At 37.6% G+C, this 18,540-nt stretch overlaps 2 protein-coding genes across 7 annotated transcripts; one reads left to right on the top strand and one right to left on the bottom strand.

Annotated features, from left to right (window-relative positions):
• The first annotated feature begins 790 nt into the window (after positions 1–790).
• Positions 791–13,051, top strand: LOC116253442 (phospholipid--sterol O-acyltransferase). Of its 4 annotated transcripts, none has more exons than XM_031628258.2 (16): positions 791–1,128; positions 2,563–2,698; positions 3,296–3,440; positions 4,767–4,936; positions 5,624–5,700; positions 6,264–6,477; positions 6,566–6,743; positions 8,764–8,863; positions 9,199–9,293; positions 9,784–9,835; positions 9,908–9,979; positions 10,625–10,793; positions 11,070–11,174; positions 11,262–11,346; positions 12,325–12,429; positions 12,522–13,051. In XM_031628258.2, exons 1-15 carry the CDS (start codon positions 880–882, stop codon positions 12,407–12,409), a joined length of 1,932 nt encoding a protein of 643 aa, XP_031484118.1. In that variant the 5' UTR covers positions 791–879; the 3' UTR covers positions 12,410–12,429; positions 12,522–13,051. The 4 variants fall into 4 exon arrangements, with proteins under 4 accessions (XP_031484118.1, XP_031484117.1, XP_031484121.1 ...); XM_031628257.2 differs by having other exon boundaries at positions 12,545–13,051; XM_031628261.2 differs by having other exon boundaries at positions 6,264–6,432; positions 12,545–13,051.
• A 443-nt stretch (positions 13,052–13,494) lies between these two features.
• On the bottom strand, positions 13,495–17,529 carry LOC116252184 (rho GDP-dissociation inhibitor 1-like). Of its 3 annotated transcripts, none has more exons than XM_031626295.2 (6): positions 17,471–17,529; positions 17,031–17,200; positions 15,449–15,512; positions 15,148–15,366; positions 14,201–14,325; positions 13,495–13,739 (listed from the first exon to the last, which is right to left on the bottom strand). In XM_031626295.2, the coding sequence occupies exons 2-6, from the start codon at positions 17,169–17,171 to the stop codon at positions 13,671–13,673; spliced, it is 618 nt and encodes a 205-aa protein (XP_031482155.1). In that variant the 5' UTR covers positions 17,172–17,200; positions 17,471–17,529; the 3' UTR covers positions 13,495–13,670. The 3 variants fall into 3 exon arrangements, with proteins under 3 accessions (XP_031482155.1, XP_049933182.1, XP_031482154.1); XM_050077225.1 differs by having other exon boundaries at positions 17,334–17,504; XM_031626294.2 differs by having other exon boundaries at positions 17,031–17,505.
• Between the last annotated feature and the right edge of the window lie 1,011 nt (positions 17,530–18,540).

The following is an 18,540-nucleotide window of genomic DNA, read 5'->3' on the forward strand; positions in this document are numbered from 1 at the left end:
TGGGTACCACAGGTGGGACTGAATCGATACCCAAAACAAGAAACTCTTTACATGGCATCTAAAATAAACTCTTGACATGCCAAACAGTAAAAAAAAGAAACGATCAGATTCAATCCGAGAATGAGAATCTGAATTGAATGAGAAAGCAATGATATCATTTATCCGATCTGATCTGATATGAATGAGATAGGATGCGATGCTTGCTGCTCCAGTCCGCTCTGCCAAAGGATGGGACTTGCGAGTGGTGAATAATTTAATGCATTCAGGTCTTAGATGCCTGAGAATTTGGCACAGGGGCTGACTTCTGACAAGTTAGACCACATTTCCTGCAGCAACACTTCTGAGGCCGACCTGCCATTCATAGGGACGCTGAGTCCCTGACTGAAGGATATGACCAAAGAGGACTGGATTCAGAGAGAGAGCTGACTCTGATATTGGAGGCAGGTGGATCAGAGAGTGAGTTACATACTCCTTTTCAGGTCTATTTAATCGGGGCTTCTCCTTCCTGCTCACATGCACCAAATATTTTATACAACATTTACATATCGTACATATATGTTATAGTTAAATTAAATTAAATTATGAAGTTTTTTTTTTTTTTCTTAATGAAGGGAAAACAATCTCAACGTGGGTGGGTGGCGTCCAAGGCCCGGATGCTTCGTCCAGCCCGAAGGTCCAAGGCCCCGAGATGGCCGATGGGTGGTAGTATTGTAATATAAGCAGATCCAGGGGGGCTTTCTTGCGGTGGTAATTTCAACTGGAGAGCAATATGAATGCATCACGAGGACTCCCGCTCTTCGTCTCGTTCGTTCATCTCAAGCCTTCCCATCTTCCTTCACCCTCTCGATTTCTGTCTCCGCTCGCTCTCCTTTCCCTCCCATGAGCACACCCCGCCGATCCCGCGGGATGGCCGTCTCTCTGCCGAAGATCTACGCCGCGATCATCCTCCTGCAGATGATCCCGGCCGTCCATTCCGCTGAGGAGTGGTCTCTCCACCACTCCAAGCTTTCCGGCGTCATCATTCCGGGCTTTGCCTCCACGCAGCTCCGCGCCTGGTCCGTGCTTGACTGTCCCTACTCTCCTCTCGACTTCAACCCCCTCGACTCCGTTTGGCTTGATACCCGGAAGGTATTTGGACCCATTTCCTCCTGTTCTTCTTCGTCTTCATCTTCCTTTTCGTGTTTCTGTAGCTCGTTGTTGTTATGGCGCTTACAGATTCAGGTACCCGAGTTGGAGCTTGGACTCCAAGAACGTAGATGCTTTTCTTTTTTTACGGGTTTGACGTGCTTATCTTCTTGTCTAGCGAGCCACGGTTCCAGAATTTGTATTCATCGGTTCAAATTCCAACGCCCGACTGACGTCGTATCGAAATGTCATTCATGCACTTGGGGGAAGTTCGTTAGTTCATCCGAGCGGTTCTTGATGTCATTCTTGTTTCTTTACGCGAGTCGGAGCTGGGTTTCCAAGAACGTAGATGCTTTTCTTTTACGGGTTTGACGTGCTTATCTTCTTGTTTAACGAGCTACGGTTCCAGAATCGGTATTCATCGGTTCAAATTCCGATGCCCAAGTGACGTCGTATCGAAATGTCATTCATACACTTGAGGGGAGTTTGTTAGTTCTTCCGATCGGTTCTTGATGTCATTCTTATTACTTTACACGAGTCGGAGCTGGGATTCCAAGAACGTAGATGCTTTTCTTTTACGGGTTTGACGTGCTTATCTTCTTGTTTAGCGAGCTACGGTTCCAGAATCGGTATTCATCGGTTCAAATTCCGATGCCCAAGGGGACGTCGTATCGAAATGTCATTCATAAACTTGACGGGAGTTTGTTAGTTCTTCCGATCGGTTCTTGATGTCATTCTTGTTTATTTACACGAGTCGGAGCTTGGATTCCAAGAATGTAGATGCTTTTCTTTTACGGGTTTGACGTGCTTATCTTATTGTTTAGCGATGTAGGTTCCAGAGCTGGTATTCTTCGGTTCACATTCCGATGCACGAGTGACGTCATTCATGCAGTTTGGGGGAAGTTTGGTAGTTCATCCGAGCGGTTCTTGATGTCATTCTTGTTTCTCTTTCTTCTCTTTTTTCCCCCCTTCTTTTCTTTCTCGCTTGCATATAAGTTCGTTAAGCGATATCGTTGTTAGGATCCACCTTGCTTGCTTCTCGAATTTTACCAGAGCTATGTGAAGCCGAACAGAGTTTTCTACGAAGGGATCTTCACTTCTAAATGAGGGCAACGCAGAGAACGATATGTTTAGTTAGAGCTGTCATTTTTATGTCATTGGCGGATATTGTCCATACATGTGCGCGTGTTCCTCAAATATTCCCACATCACCAGCTCAAAAGACGGTGTATTTATAACATTTTGCATGTATAATTAATGTTATGGCACTTGTTCAAGAGATGATGCATTTGAACTGTGTCGCACGTACAGTAAATGTCATCGTAAATTAGCTGCAAGTTTTGTATGTTCATTAATTTTTGTGGTAGATTCCACGAAATGTACAAAAATTGGAAATGAGTAAACCGTAGCCCGATATTGTTGCTTAAATGTGATACAGGTTTTATCTGCTGTGAATTGCTGGCTCAAGTGCATGTTGCTGGACCCTTACAATCAGACAGATCATCCTGAATGCAAATCTCGCCCTGATAGTGGCCTTTCTGCAATCACAGAACTAGACCCTGGATATATCACAGGTAACTCCTTATGCATCGGAGAAAAGTGTCAAAGATAAAATTTTTTCATGGAAAAAAGATGTGTGTCAAAGATAAATTTTTTTCATGGAAAAAATGTGACGTATATATAGAAATCATGCCACTTATCACAGACATGCATCTGAAAATACCGTGAGAGTTGTTTCTATCTTGGTGGTGCTTTGTGATCTTGATTATTACATCCAATCTCTGCAAGGTCATAATAAGGTTTAAGACGCTGATAGCTTAGATGCCTTCCAGATTACTAGATTGCTATTGGCTGATGCTGATTGAGTGAATATTCTGTGTGATCAAGCTGGATATAATGGTTTGGCCATTTTCAGATATCATGACGTACACAAGTAGAAAGTTCTTATTTTATTAGAAAGGGATTCCTCAGAGATAGCTGCTCATCCTGCAAAGTTATCATTTGTTTCTCCTCAAGTCTGCTTCATCTTTGTTAAAATCCAGATGTAGCCATGATTTTGCAGCCAACCAAATAGGGTAGGACTATTGGGATCTATTCCTAGGTCAGTGCATCCTACTCCCGCTCATAATCATATTTCTAATCAAAAGTACTACTTATGATACATTATCCAGGTCCTCTTTCTTCTGTATGGAAAGAATGGGTGAGATGGTGCATTGAGTTTGGTATCGCGCCAAATGCAATACTTGCTGCCCCTTATGATTGGAGACTTTCAGCATCGTTGCTTGAGGAGCGAGATCTTTATTTTCACAAGCTAAAGTTTGTATTTCTTTTTAATCTTTTCTGGCATATCTTTCTGTGTTTCCTACCATTTTTTTGTTAAATCTCAACGTGATATTATAGGGTTTCTGTTTGAAATAATTTTGAGATGGCTTTAACTTTTGAAAACACTTATTTGTGCAGCTATCAACCAGGATCTTTTTTAGTAATAGCCTCATCTTTATGGATGGATCAGCTACATGGGTGTGGGTATGAGTTCGGGTACAAACACAACAAGTTTGGAAAATGTGGGTTCAGGAATTATATGATATTAGATTTTAAGCCCTTGCTAATTGCAAACAAACTTTCAATGTATTGAACTTTAAAAAAAAAATCTATAAGGACATTCTTTATTCCCAGTCTAGCATCTAGTTCTCTGTCATGTTTTTCGTTTTCATCAATTTGCTGAACTATTCTTTCTTCTCTTCTTCTTTTTTATTTTTATTTTTTTAAAATTTTAAGTTACTGGACATGATAAATTGAACATGAAGAGGTGGCTGTGAGAGTTCAGGGCTGATTGAGGTTGGAGAGAGGGTAGGTGGAGGACTTGCAGATTTATGAAAATTCTGAAAAAATGTACATGAAGAATCCCTTAGTTTTAACTTTTAATAATAACTGTATGAATGGAAAGTCATCACTTTAGAGCAAACCATGTTGCTTGGTTGGGAAGAGCTTAATGGTTAGGTTTAGTTGCAGTGGTCGTTTTTGCTATTAATTTTTCCCGTGGGATTGCTGTCCTGCTGCCTTATGATGTTAAAGTTGCTTGTGGATGATAGGAGAAGTTTTATACTTTTCTTTTTGTTCAGTTTTACTTTCTCATAGTAGTCCATATGGAAGTTTTATTTTTTTTTTTTATTGATGAAGTGAACATAATTTCCTTTTCTATCCTTCTATCTACTGCTGTACTCTATTTATTTAGCCATAAACGAAGAGACGTCATCAGAAGATGCACGAGTCTGTTCATGTATTTAGCTGCTATTGGTGTTGTATTGATTCCTGTAGTCATGAAGCCAATGTCTAAATTTTCAGTATATTTCTTGATTTAGTTTTTGAAGTTCAATTAATTTGGCCTAAAATCTTTGGTACCCTTCTCATGAAGATTTTCCATGTTAAATCACATTCTTTTTGTGCTTTTTTTTATGACTATATTCTACTATAATGAGTTAGCCTTCCCTTTGGTGTAGCTTACACTTAAGACATCCATGATATTCATGGCTGATATGTTTTGTTTTATTTGATCGATTAGTTCATATTTTATGATATACAAATTAAATTAGCATACAATCTTTTATTGTTTATTAAATCTGTTGCAATTTGTTTATATAGGTTAACTTTTGAGACTGCACTTAAACTTCGTGGGGGCCCCTCTTTGGTGTTTGCACATTCAATGGGAAATAATGTGTTTCGGTACTTCCTGGAGTGGTTGAAGCTAGAAATTGCACCAAAACTGTACCTACAATGGCTCGACGATCATATACATGCCTATTTTGCTGTTGGTATGCTCATTCCTGTCTTGTGCATGAATCATCTTGGAGAATTGAATGATGTTCATTAAGATCATGTTTTATTCATGTTCCTGGGATGCAAGGAACAGGACGTCCTGTACCTGGTGTCTTAGGAACAGGAAGAAAGAGCAAACACGGCATTTGCATTGAGCAGAACAGACATTCCACACTAAGATGAAGCACAACGCAGTTTCTGTGTTCCATGCTATGCCTGTAACATTTGACGTTTGCCACATATTTTGTGGACAGTGGAAAAATATGCTGTATGTTTTGGCTGCCCTTGTGCAACCTACGCTAAAAGATGGTTTCCCTTGATTTAATTGCATTGGTACTCAACGTAATTTTCCTGTTACAGATCATGTTTGGGATTATTTTCTTAGGAAATAAAATCATGATTTTTGACCCATATAATTTTGATGCATTGTAAAGTCTCTTTTTTTTGCTCTTGATATTCTCCTGTGCACATTCAAGTGGTGCACTCTATTAGTTTTTGTTAAAATAAACTATCTATAACAAATTATTATTTTTATTCACTTGATCAAATGGTTTTAGGAGATACACAAGGGCACAAAAAACTTAGGGCATGCCATTCAATCAATCATCTAGTTCACTTCTTTTATGTTTTAATTATAAACAGAAGACAGGAATTTAGATTACTATATGTTATTTGCTGCTCAGGGGCCCCTCTTCTTGGTGCTGCTGAGACTGTTAAAGCAACTCTTTCGGGATTTACATTTGGTCTGCCAATTGCTGAGGTGAGTAATGTAGTAGTTGTTCATAGGTTATCATGTTTATGGTTTACTCTTATGAGTTAGATGTTTTGTAGGGAAATAAGATAATACATGTGACACAACGGATTAAATGTTAAAAAGATTTCATAAGTTTCCAGCCTTGGCATGGCATTTGGCAAGTGTACTGATCAAAGGCTATCCCTTTTTGTCACAAGATGATATTTTCCAGTGAATTTAACTCTTTATGTTTCTGAATGGCACATAGTTTGTCAATGACCTGCCTTTGTGATTCCATATACGTGCCTTGTATGGCCTTGGCTTGCAGTAAGCATTAAGAAAATGGTGTGGCTGTCTCTGTTGTTTTTCTTACTCTTAATGATGTCTATGTTATTTAACCTCGCCTGTATGTAGGCAAGGAAAGTCATTCCTTTCTGTTAATTTTAACTCTGCAAGCCACTATCCATCTTTGCAAAATTTTCTGTGGCTTGTGCAACATTTCCTAATTGCCACTTATTTTGAAAATTTATGCAATTTTAATAAAAGGGCTGTTTACAGATGCTTGACTATTTTCATTTGCAAGGTGTCAGGGAACAGCACGTCTGATGTTCAATTCATTTGGTTCTTCCCTGTGGTTGACACCATTCTCAAAATATTGTCGGGCAGACAACACTTATTGGAAGCATTTCTTTGATGGGAAAGGGAGAGGTGAACACAGAAGCCATTGTGATGATAGGGAGTTTAGGTCAAATTACTCAGGTTGGCCTACAAATATTATAAACATTGAAATTCCTTCTATGAAGGGTATGTAATAGATCATTTGTGATTTAAATATGGTCTTTTCCCTTCCTCATGTTACTTAGCTTTATCTTGATGTTCAATGCCTTTTCAGCTATTGGTACAGCTTATCCATCATTCTCTGATGAAGCATCAGCAGTGAACTCTGATATGGAATGTGGACTTCCCATTAGGCTATCTTTTTCTGCTCGAGAAGTGTCAGATGGGACCTTTTTCAAAGCAATACAAGATTTTGACCCTGACAGCCAGCGACTACTTTATATGCTACAGAAGTAAGTCAGCTTTTCATCCTAAATTATACGTGGTGCAAAGTTGCTAGTTTGAATTTTGTATTAGTATGTTGAATGGTGCAAAGTGGTGCTTGGTGTTTTGTTCACTTCTGTCCTGATAAAAATGTCTGCAGGCTGTTTTTAGCGACCCTCATATTTTGTATTAGCTATGAGCCACCCTGCTAGAAGGCCAAAGTACTTTGCTCTGTATGTTCCTTCAAGTATTCTTGCTTTGAGCATTTACCTTTCTATTTTATCACCAGGAACTATTGTCTTTTATCTTTTTGTTCCGTCTGGAACTTCATAGATCATGTGCACCCAGACATACTCTCTTAATATGTTTTTGATGCACAAGTATAGAGCTGAGCAATGGGCAGCTCTTGTTTACGAAAAAACCTTTTGCTCAACTAGTGGAAAAAAGTCATGAGCTCAACATAAGCTGGCCTGGTTTAACAATTTAATATTTTTGCTTAACTGTCCTTTTTAATGTCTATTAATTGTATTTTTATAGGCAAAAATGTAATATACAATTGTATATACAACATAAGTATATTTGTATGTAATGTAAGTATAATTGTGTGCTTGGTGTGACTGAGCTTAGGTGAACATCATGTAATCATACTTGGCTTGCTTATGAATATGAAGCATAGTCACAAAAAATGCGTTTTTTTTTGAAAAAAAATGCGATAAATTAACTAGCTGTTTAAAACTTAAAAAAACACCTTTTTTGAAAAAAAAAGGTTAAAAAAAAACGCGTTTTTTTTTTTGCGTTTTTTTCAGTTTTTCATTTTTTTCAGCTTTTTTAATGTCAAACAGTTTTTTTCGTTTTATATTTTTTTATTTGTTGCAAATCTACTTACCTTTTGATATTTGTGTTATACTGTTATTAGTTTTTCACTTATTTTATCTTCCTCATTTTTAGTTTTTTAAAATTTTTAAAAATTTACCATATTTTTCCCCTTTTTTCAAGCTCACCGTATTATACCCGAGAAAAACCTCACCGTTTAAAACTCCGAGACGTTACTTGTGACTATGATACAAAGTATCTTGGGTTTTGGGCCATTTCTTACTGATCACATGTAAGCTTATCATCAGCTGAACAATCAGCAAATTGCTCTTTACAAAAAAAATAAATTTCCAGCTCGAGGTCATCTAGATGTTCTCATGCAGGTGTGTGATGGTATTAACAATGCTAACGATGGTATGCTTAAAAGAACATAGTCAGGTACACTTCTCAGGATGTTTTTTCTTGGAAAATTTATGATTCAGAAAATTTTAAAAATTAGAATAACAGAAAATTTATGAAATTGTGAATTTTATTCTATTCTTTTTACAAATGACGTTTAAAGTGGCGTTAGACTTAAAAAAAAAATGTAAAACTTACCCTTCAAGTACATAAGAGAAGACAATTCTTTAAAATAAGGGAAAGGTCACACACTATCAAAATGTTTCTGGTAATTGTGAGTCTGTGACTATTAAAAAGGGTTAACGTCATGGATCTGCATATGTGTCATAGGCTTTGAATTGTTATTCACAAGATGCTAACAAATCATTAAAAACTCTTTTATTCATTTTCAACAGTTCACCTTTAATGGTAAAAACCAAGTGCAAGCCTCTTTTATCTTCTGAATGTGTCTAGGAAAAGATGTTAAGTTACCAGATTAGACCACTCTAGCATAATTTATTCATCTTTCATTCCTTTGATTTCTCTCTTGAACTAAATTGTGTTTCAGCCTTGTGTTGTTACGTAGAAATATCTTTAGCTTCTAATATCAACAACCAGCATGTAGGTTTCGCACTAGGACACTGATTCTTCAACCTGGTCTCTGTAAGTGAAGCTTGATATTGTTGATCTTTGACAAGCATGCAAACTTATTTGGAAAATGTATTGGCTCTTATCTGTATGAAGTTCAAATTTTTAGCTTGCTTTTCCTGGAAAGTACTATTTTAGTTTTTGATGCATGGAAATTTCTGGATAAATAGTTGTGTTGACTTATATATTTCAAACAAAACGAAATTTTAGGTTGTACCATGACGATCCTGTGTTGAATCCTCTTACACCATGGGACAGACCTCCATTGAAGAATATTTTTTGCATATACGGGGTAGACATGAAGACAGAGGTAAATTTTCTTGAAATATGCATTTGTTTTCTTGACAAAGTAATGCATAGTTTGCCATTTGCGTGTTTGTCCACTTGCATTTGCCGCCAGCTTATATGGTTTTAGGTGTAGTTGTCTTTCAGTAATTATAAGCAGAACAAAACATTGAGGTTCTCATTGCCATTTCATTACACAACATGTTGAAGCTTTATGCATTTTTCTTCATGCTAAAATGTCTTTATTTGTGGTCCGGTGCTTCTTGTTTTATTCATGGTTTAGTGTCCAATATGTGCTTTTTGAGTGATTATTTCCTTCCTGTTGCAATCTAAACATTTGACGTTTTCATGGTGGTATAGGTTGGGTACCATTTTGCACCAAGCGGCAAGCCATATCCTGATAATTGGATTGTCACTGATGTCATTTATGAGTTTGAAGGATCATTGTTTTCAAGGTTGTTTCACATCACTGTGGCTGATTGATACCTGTGTCAAAATAAGTTCTCATTTGATGGGTTGCTCCCTGAATCACTTGGCAATATGTTTGCCCTTATACCCTGTGGATGCGAAATGAACACCAGTTTGTGCAATATTTATAGTTATGTATAGATGTTTGTAACAAACACCAATTTTTGTTGCCATGCGTCACTATATCAGTTAGCTTATTCTAATTTCCTCTTCTATAAATTTGTTCGTGGTTGACCTGACATATTCTCATGTTGTCTTCTCACACACGTGACCCCCCATCTTGTTTATAGCTTTTGTGGTCCCTTGGTATTTTTCATGATTAAGAGTATCATCTGCATTATTGTTCCACTAGTCATAATAATATGACCTCTTGGATTTTTTTCCTCAAACATTTTAAGTTATTTTCAGCATTACATATTTAAACATTTGAACTTAAGATGAACGGCATTTCACGAATGTTGCATTTTTGTTTGTCAGATCTGGAAATCTGGTGGAGGGAGTTTCAGAATATGCCAGTGGTGATGAGACGGTAATTAGAAAAGTTCAACAAATCTTCATTGTATCACAGTTGAACATTCAAGTCTTATTATTTTTTTCTCAGGTACCATATCACTCACTTTCTTGGTGCAAGTCCTGGCTTGGGCCTCGTGTCAACATCACAAGGGCTCCACAGGTATCTTTTTAATTGTAATTGGACTTTAGATGTAACATTACCAGTAGACTACTTCAGATCTTAAGCTTTCATATAGAAATTTAGCAAAACAACAATCAAAATAATTTAGTACGATGTTTAAGAAATATGAATATTTAAAATTCGTGGACTAATATGCTTGAGGTTCTGGGGTTGATGCCCTTTTCTCTTACCAAATGCTCCAAAATATCCTGAAGTTCCTAATATGCAACAGTTGTTGATTATCAGCAATCTTGAAACTGTTCCCATGACCTTGAAACTGTCTATTTCATAGGCTTCTCGTAGTGGTTTGGGTAAGATACAAATGCTACTATTTCTGTCACTTTGTCAAATTACTTTCCTATGAGAATCATAGCTGCAATTGCTTTGTTTCATGTTTTGCTAAGGTCAAGAAAGTGTTCTTAGTGGTATCTGCAATCTCAGGATTTTGACAAGTCCTAGATTCACATGGTACCACACGTGCCATAACTATTCATTTTTATGTTTTCTTTTTCAAAATGAAGCCACGTGATTTTATCAACTAAAATGTAAATGGAAAAATTGTCTATCTAAATGTGCTCCTAGTGAAAATACATTATCTTCTTTTCATGGTTTAGCATATCTCCTATGCTATAATTGAATATGCAGTCAGAGCATGACGGAACAGATGTGCAAATGAATATAAATGTCGAGCATTATCCGGACAAGGACATAATTCCTAACATGACCAGACCGAATCGCATCAAGTATATTACATACTATGAAGATGCTGAAAGCGTCCCAGGAAAGAGGACTGCAGTATGGGAACTTGATAAAGGTCTCTCTCTCTCTCTCTCACTCACACACACACAGATTATGCTATTTATATGTGTCTCATTTCCTGTATAAAGCTTATTAAGGTGCTCTGTCTTGTAATATTCAGTGTTGATTAATCAGGATTGTTGCATTCAACTGCATGTCAACTCTGAGTGCCTCGTCTTGCTAGATCAGGATGGATTGAGCTTCCAATTCCTGTGATCTGATTCGACCATTTTGTTATTTTCATGATTTTTGAAACCATGTTCTGGGATTACATGGGATTCTTGTTTTGCAGTGAACCATCGGAATATTGTTCGCCTCCCTGTTTTAATGAGGGAATTGTGGCTTGAAATGTGGCATGATACACATCCAGATGCTAAATCAAAGTTTGTCACCAAATGTAATTATTTCATTCTGTTCATTCAGTCTACTATGCTGCTTATGCTTTTCTCATTGCCTCATTATTCTGATGGTGTTATGTTCGCAGCTAGACGTGGACCTTTGAGGGATGCTGACTGTTACTGGGATTATGGAAAGGCTCGGTGTGCCTGGCCTGGACATTGTGAATATCGGTTAGTTTCTTCATTGGTTATTTGCAATGGCTTCGTATATCTGATCGTTCAGTCTCTGACATGTTTGTCCATAGACCAAATGTCCTGGAAATGAGCAACCATGATAGGTCCATTGAATAAGATATGCTGAACGACTGATAACAGTCAGAACAGGAGGATCTTGTCAAAAGCTTGCTTCCTTAAAGGGTGTTTTGATGACCTTGAATTTTGATTCTGGAATTAAAATTGTAGAAACAAAATTCCACACCTCAAACTGGAATTGGAATGAAAATTCTAGTTCTGGTTTTCCTTTTTGTTTGATAGTCTAGAATTTTGATTCCAGAATTAAAAATTATGTGTTTGATAAGACAGCAATTAAAATTCTATAATTGATGAATTAAAACCATTATGAAATGTGCCCTAAAGATAAATGAAAAAATTGTAAAATTCTGGAACCGTAATTCCACCCCTTAGGGTAGAATCACAATTCTAGAATTTTGATTCAAGAATGAACCTATAATTTTTGGAATCAAAATTTTTTGTTTGACAACACAATTCCCATTTCATAAAAAATGAGAAATTTAATTATAGAATTCTAGAATTCCCCTTAAGAACTCATTGAAGTAAAGCAAGGAATCCAAGCTTGGGTTTAGTCTTGTCAAAAGATTAGTTGCATGGTTTGAGGACATACTATTTTCTAAAACCTATTTTTCTTAAAGAAACGGTACATTGTATAAGCAATAAGTCGTGCTTTTGCCGAGGACAAAGTTCAACTTTCAAACTTAGTTCGTCGCCCTAAAGGGCTCTGTACAGGTGGGTGGGTGGGTTGGCTCAAAGCCTCCAAATTCTGAAGGCCGTTGAATATGGTACCTATACTAAAGGGCTCTGTACAGATTAGTTGCATGGCCGTACACATTTTCCAGCGTATCTATACTCCAGTCCAGGCTCTCTTGACTATTTGTGTGTTAACAGTGATTTAAGGCACTGATTATATGGTAGGTATGTTTTTGGCGATGTACACCTGGGACAGAGTTGCAGATTGAAGAACAACACCTCTTCCGATCTCCTCTCACATTACCTTTAGTTATCAAGGAGCAGAAAGCTGTTCGTATCTTCCTCCTTTTGATTTCTTTTGATTTTTTAGTTAGTGCATGCTGCTAATGTTGTTGTAAATGGATTATGATGGATTCATGCAGTTAATTGTTGCTGTTTATTACAGAAGTTACAAGCGTGTATGCAACTAATGGATCCTGCAAAAAAAAAAAAAAAAATCGATGACAGGTCGCGAAAGAAGTAGGGCGAGTTGTTCTTGGAGAAAGGAGGCACTGTTCCACCAAGAAATTCTCATTTTGTAAAAGTTTCAGAAAGCATTATTCTGTCAGAAAATTGACCACATGCAATATTTATAAAGAGGGAAAATCTCGTTGAGGAAATTAAAAGCCCGCCTTCTCTACATTTCCGATGTGTTATGCAGCGTGATTTGATGCAGCCGATCAGCGCACAATTAATTCTATAACCAAGGGACTTGGTTCAGCCATTTTGCAATTTCCTCATGGATTTATTGGTGCTGTACCTTTTTCCCTGGCCAGAATAAGCTATGATAGAATGTCTTTGTTGCATTAAAAATTTTCGTTAGATTTTACTAATGAAAATTGTTTGTAATATTCGAAGCATTAAGAAAACGCTCAAGGATTTTATAAAATCTTTGTGTCGACTTGCTTTTGGAGCTTTTTATTCAATCTTTCATTGTCTAAAATCGTGGGATATGTCATCGTGAACGCGTTAGGTGATGGCATGTTCACGTGACAGCTTTCCCGACGAAAAATCGTGGTTCATTTACGTTGGTCGGCTGATTTACATTGATATCGCAATTTGGTTACAGTTTGTGTTCTTTTCTTGATTCTATATAACCCGTTTCTGCAACAAGATTCAGTAGCCAGCTAGGCTTTTAAAACTGATGACCTGCAACAAGAGAGGTGAAGCATTTCACCGTCGTTTTAAATCTTAGACTGTGTATCACTGTCTGCCTTGCATATGGCGATCATGCAAGAGGTTCAGCCTACCATCTGAAGCGCTATTTTTTTTATCCCCGTTACTCAAATGGGAAAAAAAGGCTAGTCTAAGCTTTTAAACAAAAGAACCTTTGAGAGAATGGAGGGTGTCCGGCAGTGTCATGAACAATAAAAAGATTTCATGGAAAAATGAATTAGAAAAGCACATGTACAGAAAAACAGCCAACTCATATACAATCCTTAACTTACCAAATAATGTATGACATCTGCAATATTTCTGCAGCGCTGTTATGGGATAGAACGGAATACATGGCTACTTCGTGAGTTGTACTTCTAGGAGCGTTTCTTAATCTCAAAAACATAAGTAAGCTCCAAGTGACATCTTTTGTCATCATCCTCAAACTGCCGATTATAATTAGAAAAGAATCAGATAGAGAAATGATTAAAGAGTAATAAGAAATCATAGAAAGTAGAATTAGTCACTCTGAAGTAGTAAAAATGGACAACGGTATATTGCTAATGGATGAACCGATTGACGATTTCATTGACAGTATGAGTCTTGATAATGAATGAACCAATTGATGATTTCGTTGACAGTATGAGTCCGTAAAATGGAAAGATCATTGATTAATAATCCAACTATAACCAGACAAGCATTTTAGATCAGGAGATGGTTGGAAGTGACATGAAGGATAAATATCATAGGAAGTACAACTAGGCAATTAGCCACTTTGTCGTGGTTGCCATGCTAATGGACCGTGCTTAGGCAAACAGGTCCATAAGTCGAACATGATAGGCAGTTTAAACGGCTTCTCTCAAAGTGGCATCTAGAACATGAAAGTAAATTTAACAAAAAGATATACCTTAAGCTTAGCCATGTATGTGCCTCGAGCCATAGCTCCGGATGGAGTTGTTTCCTCCTCCAACATGTGAATGTAAGGCTCCTGTTGTGGAGCAAATGTACCCAGCATGCCTTTGCTTTGGTCGACTGAACATTCATGCCAAAGAGAGGTCAGGAACATTATATCACACATATTTCAGGTACTGGCGTATAGTAAATTGTATAGCAAATCATTCCATTCATGACTCAAAAGATCATTATGCCTGGATCAGAAAGATACTCGTGATACAGCCCACTCTTGCAGAGACTTCCCAGAAGATAAGTTTGAAATGTAAGACAGCTATAGAGAACTCACTTGTGGGAACCAGAATCGGGGCACAGGCCAGATGGATATATGATCTGTTTAAACACATGATGGCTTCGCATGAAGAATGATAATGAGACATCAGTGCTCGACAACTTTGTTTTTGAATGCTCAGGAGATCCAAGGACAGGAAACCTTTGTACAATGTGGACTAGAAATACTTGAAGGAGAACAAGCAAGAACTTGCTGGATTTTGAAATCTTTAGGGGAGGTGATTTGATTTCTGCAGGGAAGTATTCCAGAAAATACCCAGCTATTCCTGACTCCACAACATCAATTTGCTTGCAAAAGTCAGGCTAGAATCTAGTTACCTTGCTTGCGAATGAACTTTATGTCATTATAACTAAGAAGAGTTGAGGTTCCTATGCTGCACAAATATATCTTGAAAACTCATTGTGACCTAGAATAATGTAGTGCTAAACGGCCAAAAAGTTTCAGAATATGCACAAATTAAGAAGTTCTATCACAAATAATTTGTAATCCATGACTTTTTTCAACAGAAACTGATTTGACATTTTGTACTAACAATATCGTGATTATCAGGATGAGTGAATGCAAAATTAGTCAGAGTGCCTTAGTGTTAAAAACGTGAAATAACTAGATACCTTGGAGTCCACCCTTCCACACAGTATTGGAGTATGACAAGCCCGAGACAATATTATGCTTAACTCTGAATGTCATCTTGAGGCGATAATCTAATCCTTCTTTCAGAGTAAAAAGAGCATCTCCATGTTTTTTATCAATGGGTAAGGTTGCAGTGAATTCTGGGTAATTTTCAGAAACAATTCCCAAGGACAGGAAGGTAACTTCAGGTTCTAGCTGGCCTGCAACACAGTAAATTTCATGTCAAAAGGTTGCACAGTGGGTCCATGGAGCAAAAACAAGTGGATCATCACTCTACCCAACCATTTTCATTATCATCAACACATCCAAGCAGCTTTTCTTTCCACTTCCTCAGACTCTCATCATCCTGCAGAAGTATCAAGACAATCCCACACAGTGAGATAAGGAAATAATAAGTAAAAATCATGATTTCCCTCTTATTTTAGAATAAGCCATTTTCATTACTATTAGTATATGAAAAAACACAAAATAACATATCATAATCGTAAAAATGTCCTGCTCTTTCTATCCCTATAATAAAAATTCATACTATTTCTCCAACCTACTTAACAATTCCATTGCTATTGATTGGCACATATCATTATGATGGCAATAGTGAAGTAGTGGATGAAACAATCACTTGAGACAAAGACCTCTTGCTGCATGCACCTACAAGACAGCCTAGTTGCTCTTCTTGGAGTACATATGTAAGTAGAAAAAGCTTCTATTGGTGGATCCTCGTGCTATGGAAAAATAAAGTATATCACAGACCGAGTACTTCACTCCTAAGTAAGCTACGATGCTGAAGAGGCTATTGAGAATGGCATCTGAGCAAAATCAAACAAAGATCACACAGACAGCAGGGGTAGATAGATATCAGACAAGGCTAAAGTAGAAGCAGTCATTTTTATGAGAATGGGAGACACGAAATGGATATAGCAATTACTGCAGAGAAAGTTTAATGAAAATAACAGAGAAGATCATCAAGATGTTGCAGCGCATTGTACAAAGAAAAATCTATGGATTACGAGTCCATTTCCAGTCACAGGCCTAAACTTTTTTTCATGAAAATACAGAGGAAGTTGTTCTAGACAATGCAAAACAGATGAAAGCAGTTGCTACAGCCATCCATGAACATTTTTCCAGTCTCAGAACCTAATGTGCACATGGAAAGAAATATCCACTACAAAGCAAATACGGAGTCACAGTATATACGTTGAACTTAGTCGACTAAATGTACAAGAAGGAACAAGATGATCAATCGCCTTTTCCATGGTATCCAACTACCTCCTCTAAACCAACGTAGTTAACTTTGAATTCAAATCAGTAGTACGAACAAGTGAAGACATCTATGATTTCAACTGGTCTACATACGATTTTTAAGAAATTTCAACTCATAGTTTTACACGACGTGGCTACTCATTTTCATCTGCATGCTAATCGAAATCCTGCATAACACGAAAGCATAATCTGAAATGCACACGACCTTAGAAGTTAATTATATGTACCAAACAGGCAAACACGATCCATAAATGGTACAGAGGAAAACGTAATAGCATGAAAAACGGCCAAAAACAAAAAAGGAACCGTGTCGAGATTTAAACGGGAAGGGATTTAGTTCTTCCTAAGATACTTTTACAACTTAAAAAATTAAAAACATTCTGCCTAGCTAGGATCGAATGAGAATTTCAAGCTCTGCAAAGGGCAAAAAAAAAAAACCACAGGGAACTAAAAACATAAGGTTGGCATCATAATTCGAGATACCACTGAAACCTTGCCATAAAGATCTAAACTAAATGCAATGAGTGGCGTTAAAAACTTGAAGTGCAGAACTATATATATATATATATATATATATGAAGCAAGTGAAAGGCAAAGCACATACCCTGTCACGTTCCAAGTGTTCCTTGAGGGGAACCAGAGGACTGGGAACAAACCCATCATCGTTCACGTTGGTATCATTTTCTCCACAATCATCATCAGTATCACAGAACGAGATATCTGATAATCTTCTCTCGAGACTCATATTTCTTGATACCAACGAACCAGAAGGCCCTGCTTTTACTTCCTCCATTAATGAAGAAAATGGAAGGAAAGAATCCAACGAAGAAAAAAGGATCACAGACAAGAAAGGGAAAAGGAAAAGCTGACAATATGGACGACGGTGCAGAGGCCTAGAAATAGATACCAAGATTCAAGAAAGCAAAATTGGAAAATGAGATCTCTTGCTAAAGGGAAAATCCAGTTCCCATCACTAGAAAACAGAGGTGGACAATAAAGAATTTAACAAAATAGAGATTATAGACGTCTCGTTCTTCTTCCTACCCTGCAGAGTATCTCCGCTAGATTACATGCTTACAGCGTGTTAGGCACATGAGATGTACTTGAGAGACTTACGACGGCCACGTTTTGATTTACGTCACGTATATTTGAGGAATTTACGATACTGCCACGGCAACGGATTGGATGTTGCACGCAATAGCAAGAGGAGCAGCTGAATTTGAGAAGGCTCAAGGATGACAGTGACTCGGTTAGCTCAAAGTGGTTTACTGTATCTGTAAGGTCGTCAGTTCTATTTATATAGATGCTATTATTCTACAGTATACAATGTGGCATACACTATTATGGAGTTAAAAAGAAAGTTCACCTAGATCCCCACACAAGTCTGAAATCTAGGAAATAAAAGGAAAGGAAAAGGGTGGTAGAGTTCTGCAATGAGAACTCTCCTAATAGCCCTTATATAGAGTAAGCGCACAAATTTGGATATGACGGGCCACTGGAATTACTAATCACTAACCAAGGTGTTAATAAGCTGATGGCTTGCTGTGTTTTGTTGCAAGTGCGGGTGACCTTGTACGCTTGTATACGTAAGGATTAGTGTGCTAACGTGTGCTGTGTTTTGTTTATTTTCAACCGTATTTTCTCAATCATAAATTGGTTCCGTGAAGAGCTCCAAACTGACTATTGAAACTTAGTGGAAGGAAAATTTTGCCGTTGAATCGCTTTCCAAGGGGTCGTAAGCCAAAGTATAGTGAAAGGCTGGTAGCTTCCACCAGGAAGCTGGTAGTTGGGAGGAGTTTATGCATTTGAAAAAAGGTCGCTGTTAGTTCTTCGATTTGGCAGCTAGCGATGGTTGTCAATTCTATTGCGCATCATTCTTTTCATTGAAATGCGTGAGCTAACATGCTGATGCGATACTGCCATTCTCCCGAGACACCGACACCTACCGATTTCAGCCACCAACTCCCAAGCATGCCAGTGTTCTCGTCTATCAACAGTTCAAATGACTGGAACTTTTGCGTTACTCGAGTAGTCATACTATGCTTCGATAGTAAGATAACTTGGAAGAACAAGGTTGGTTTGATGACCTCAGATCATCAAGGCCAGGCGTTTCC

Source organism: Nymphaea colorata, chromosome 4 (assembly GCF_008831285.2).
Source record: "Nymphaea colorata isolate Beijing-Zhang1983 chromosome 4, ASM883128v2, whole genome shotgun sequence".
NCBI lineage: Eukaryota > Viridiplantae > Streptophyta > Magnoliopsida > Nymphaeales > Nymphaeaceae > Nymphaea > Nymphaea colorata.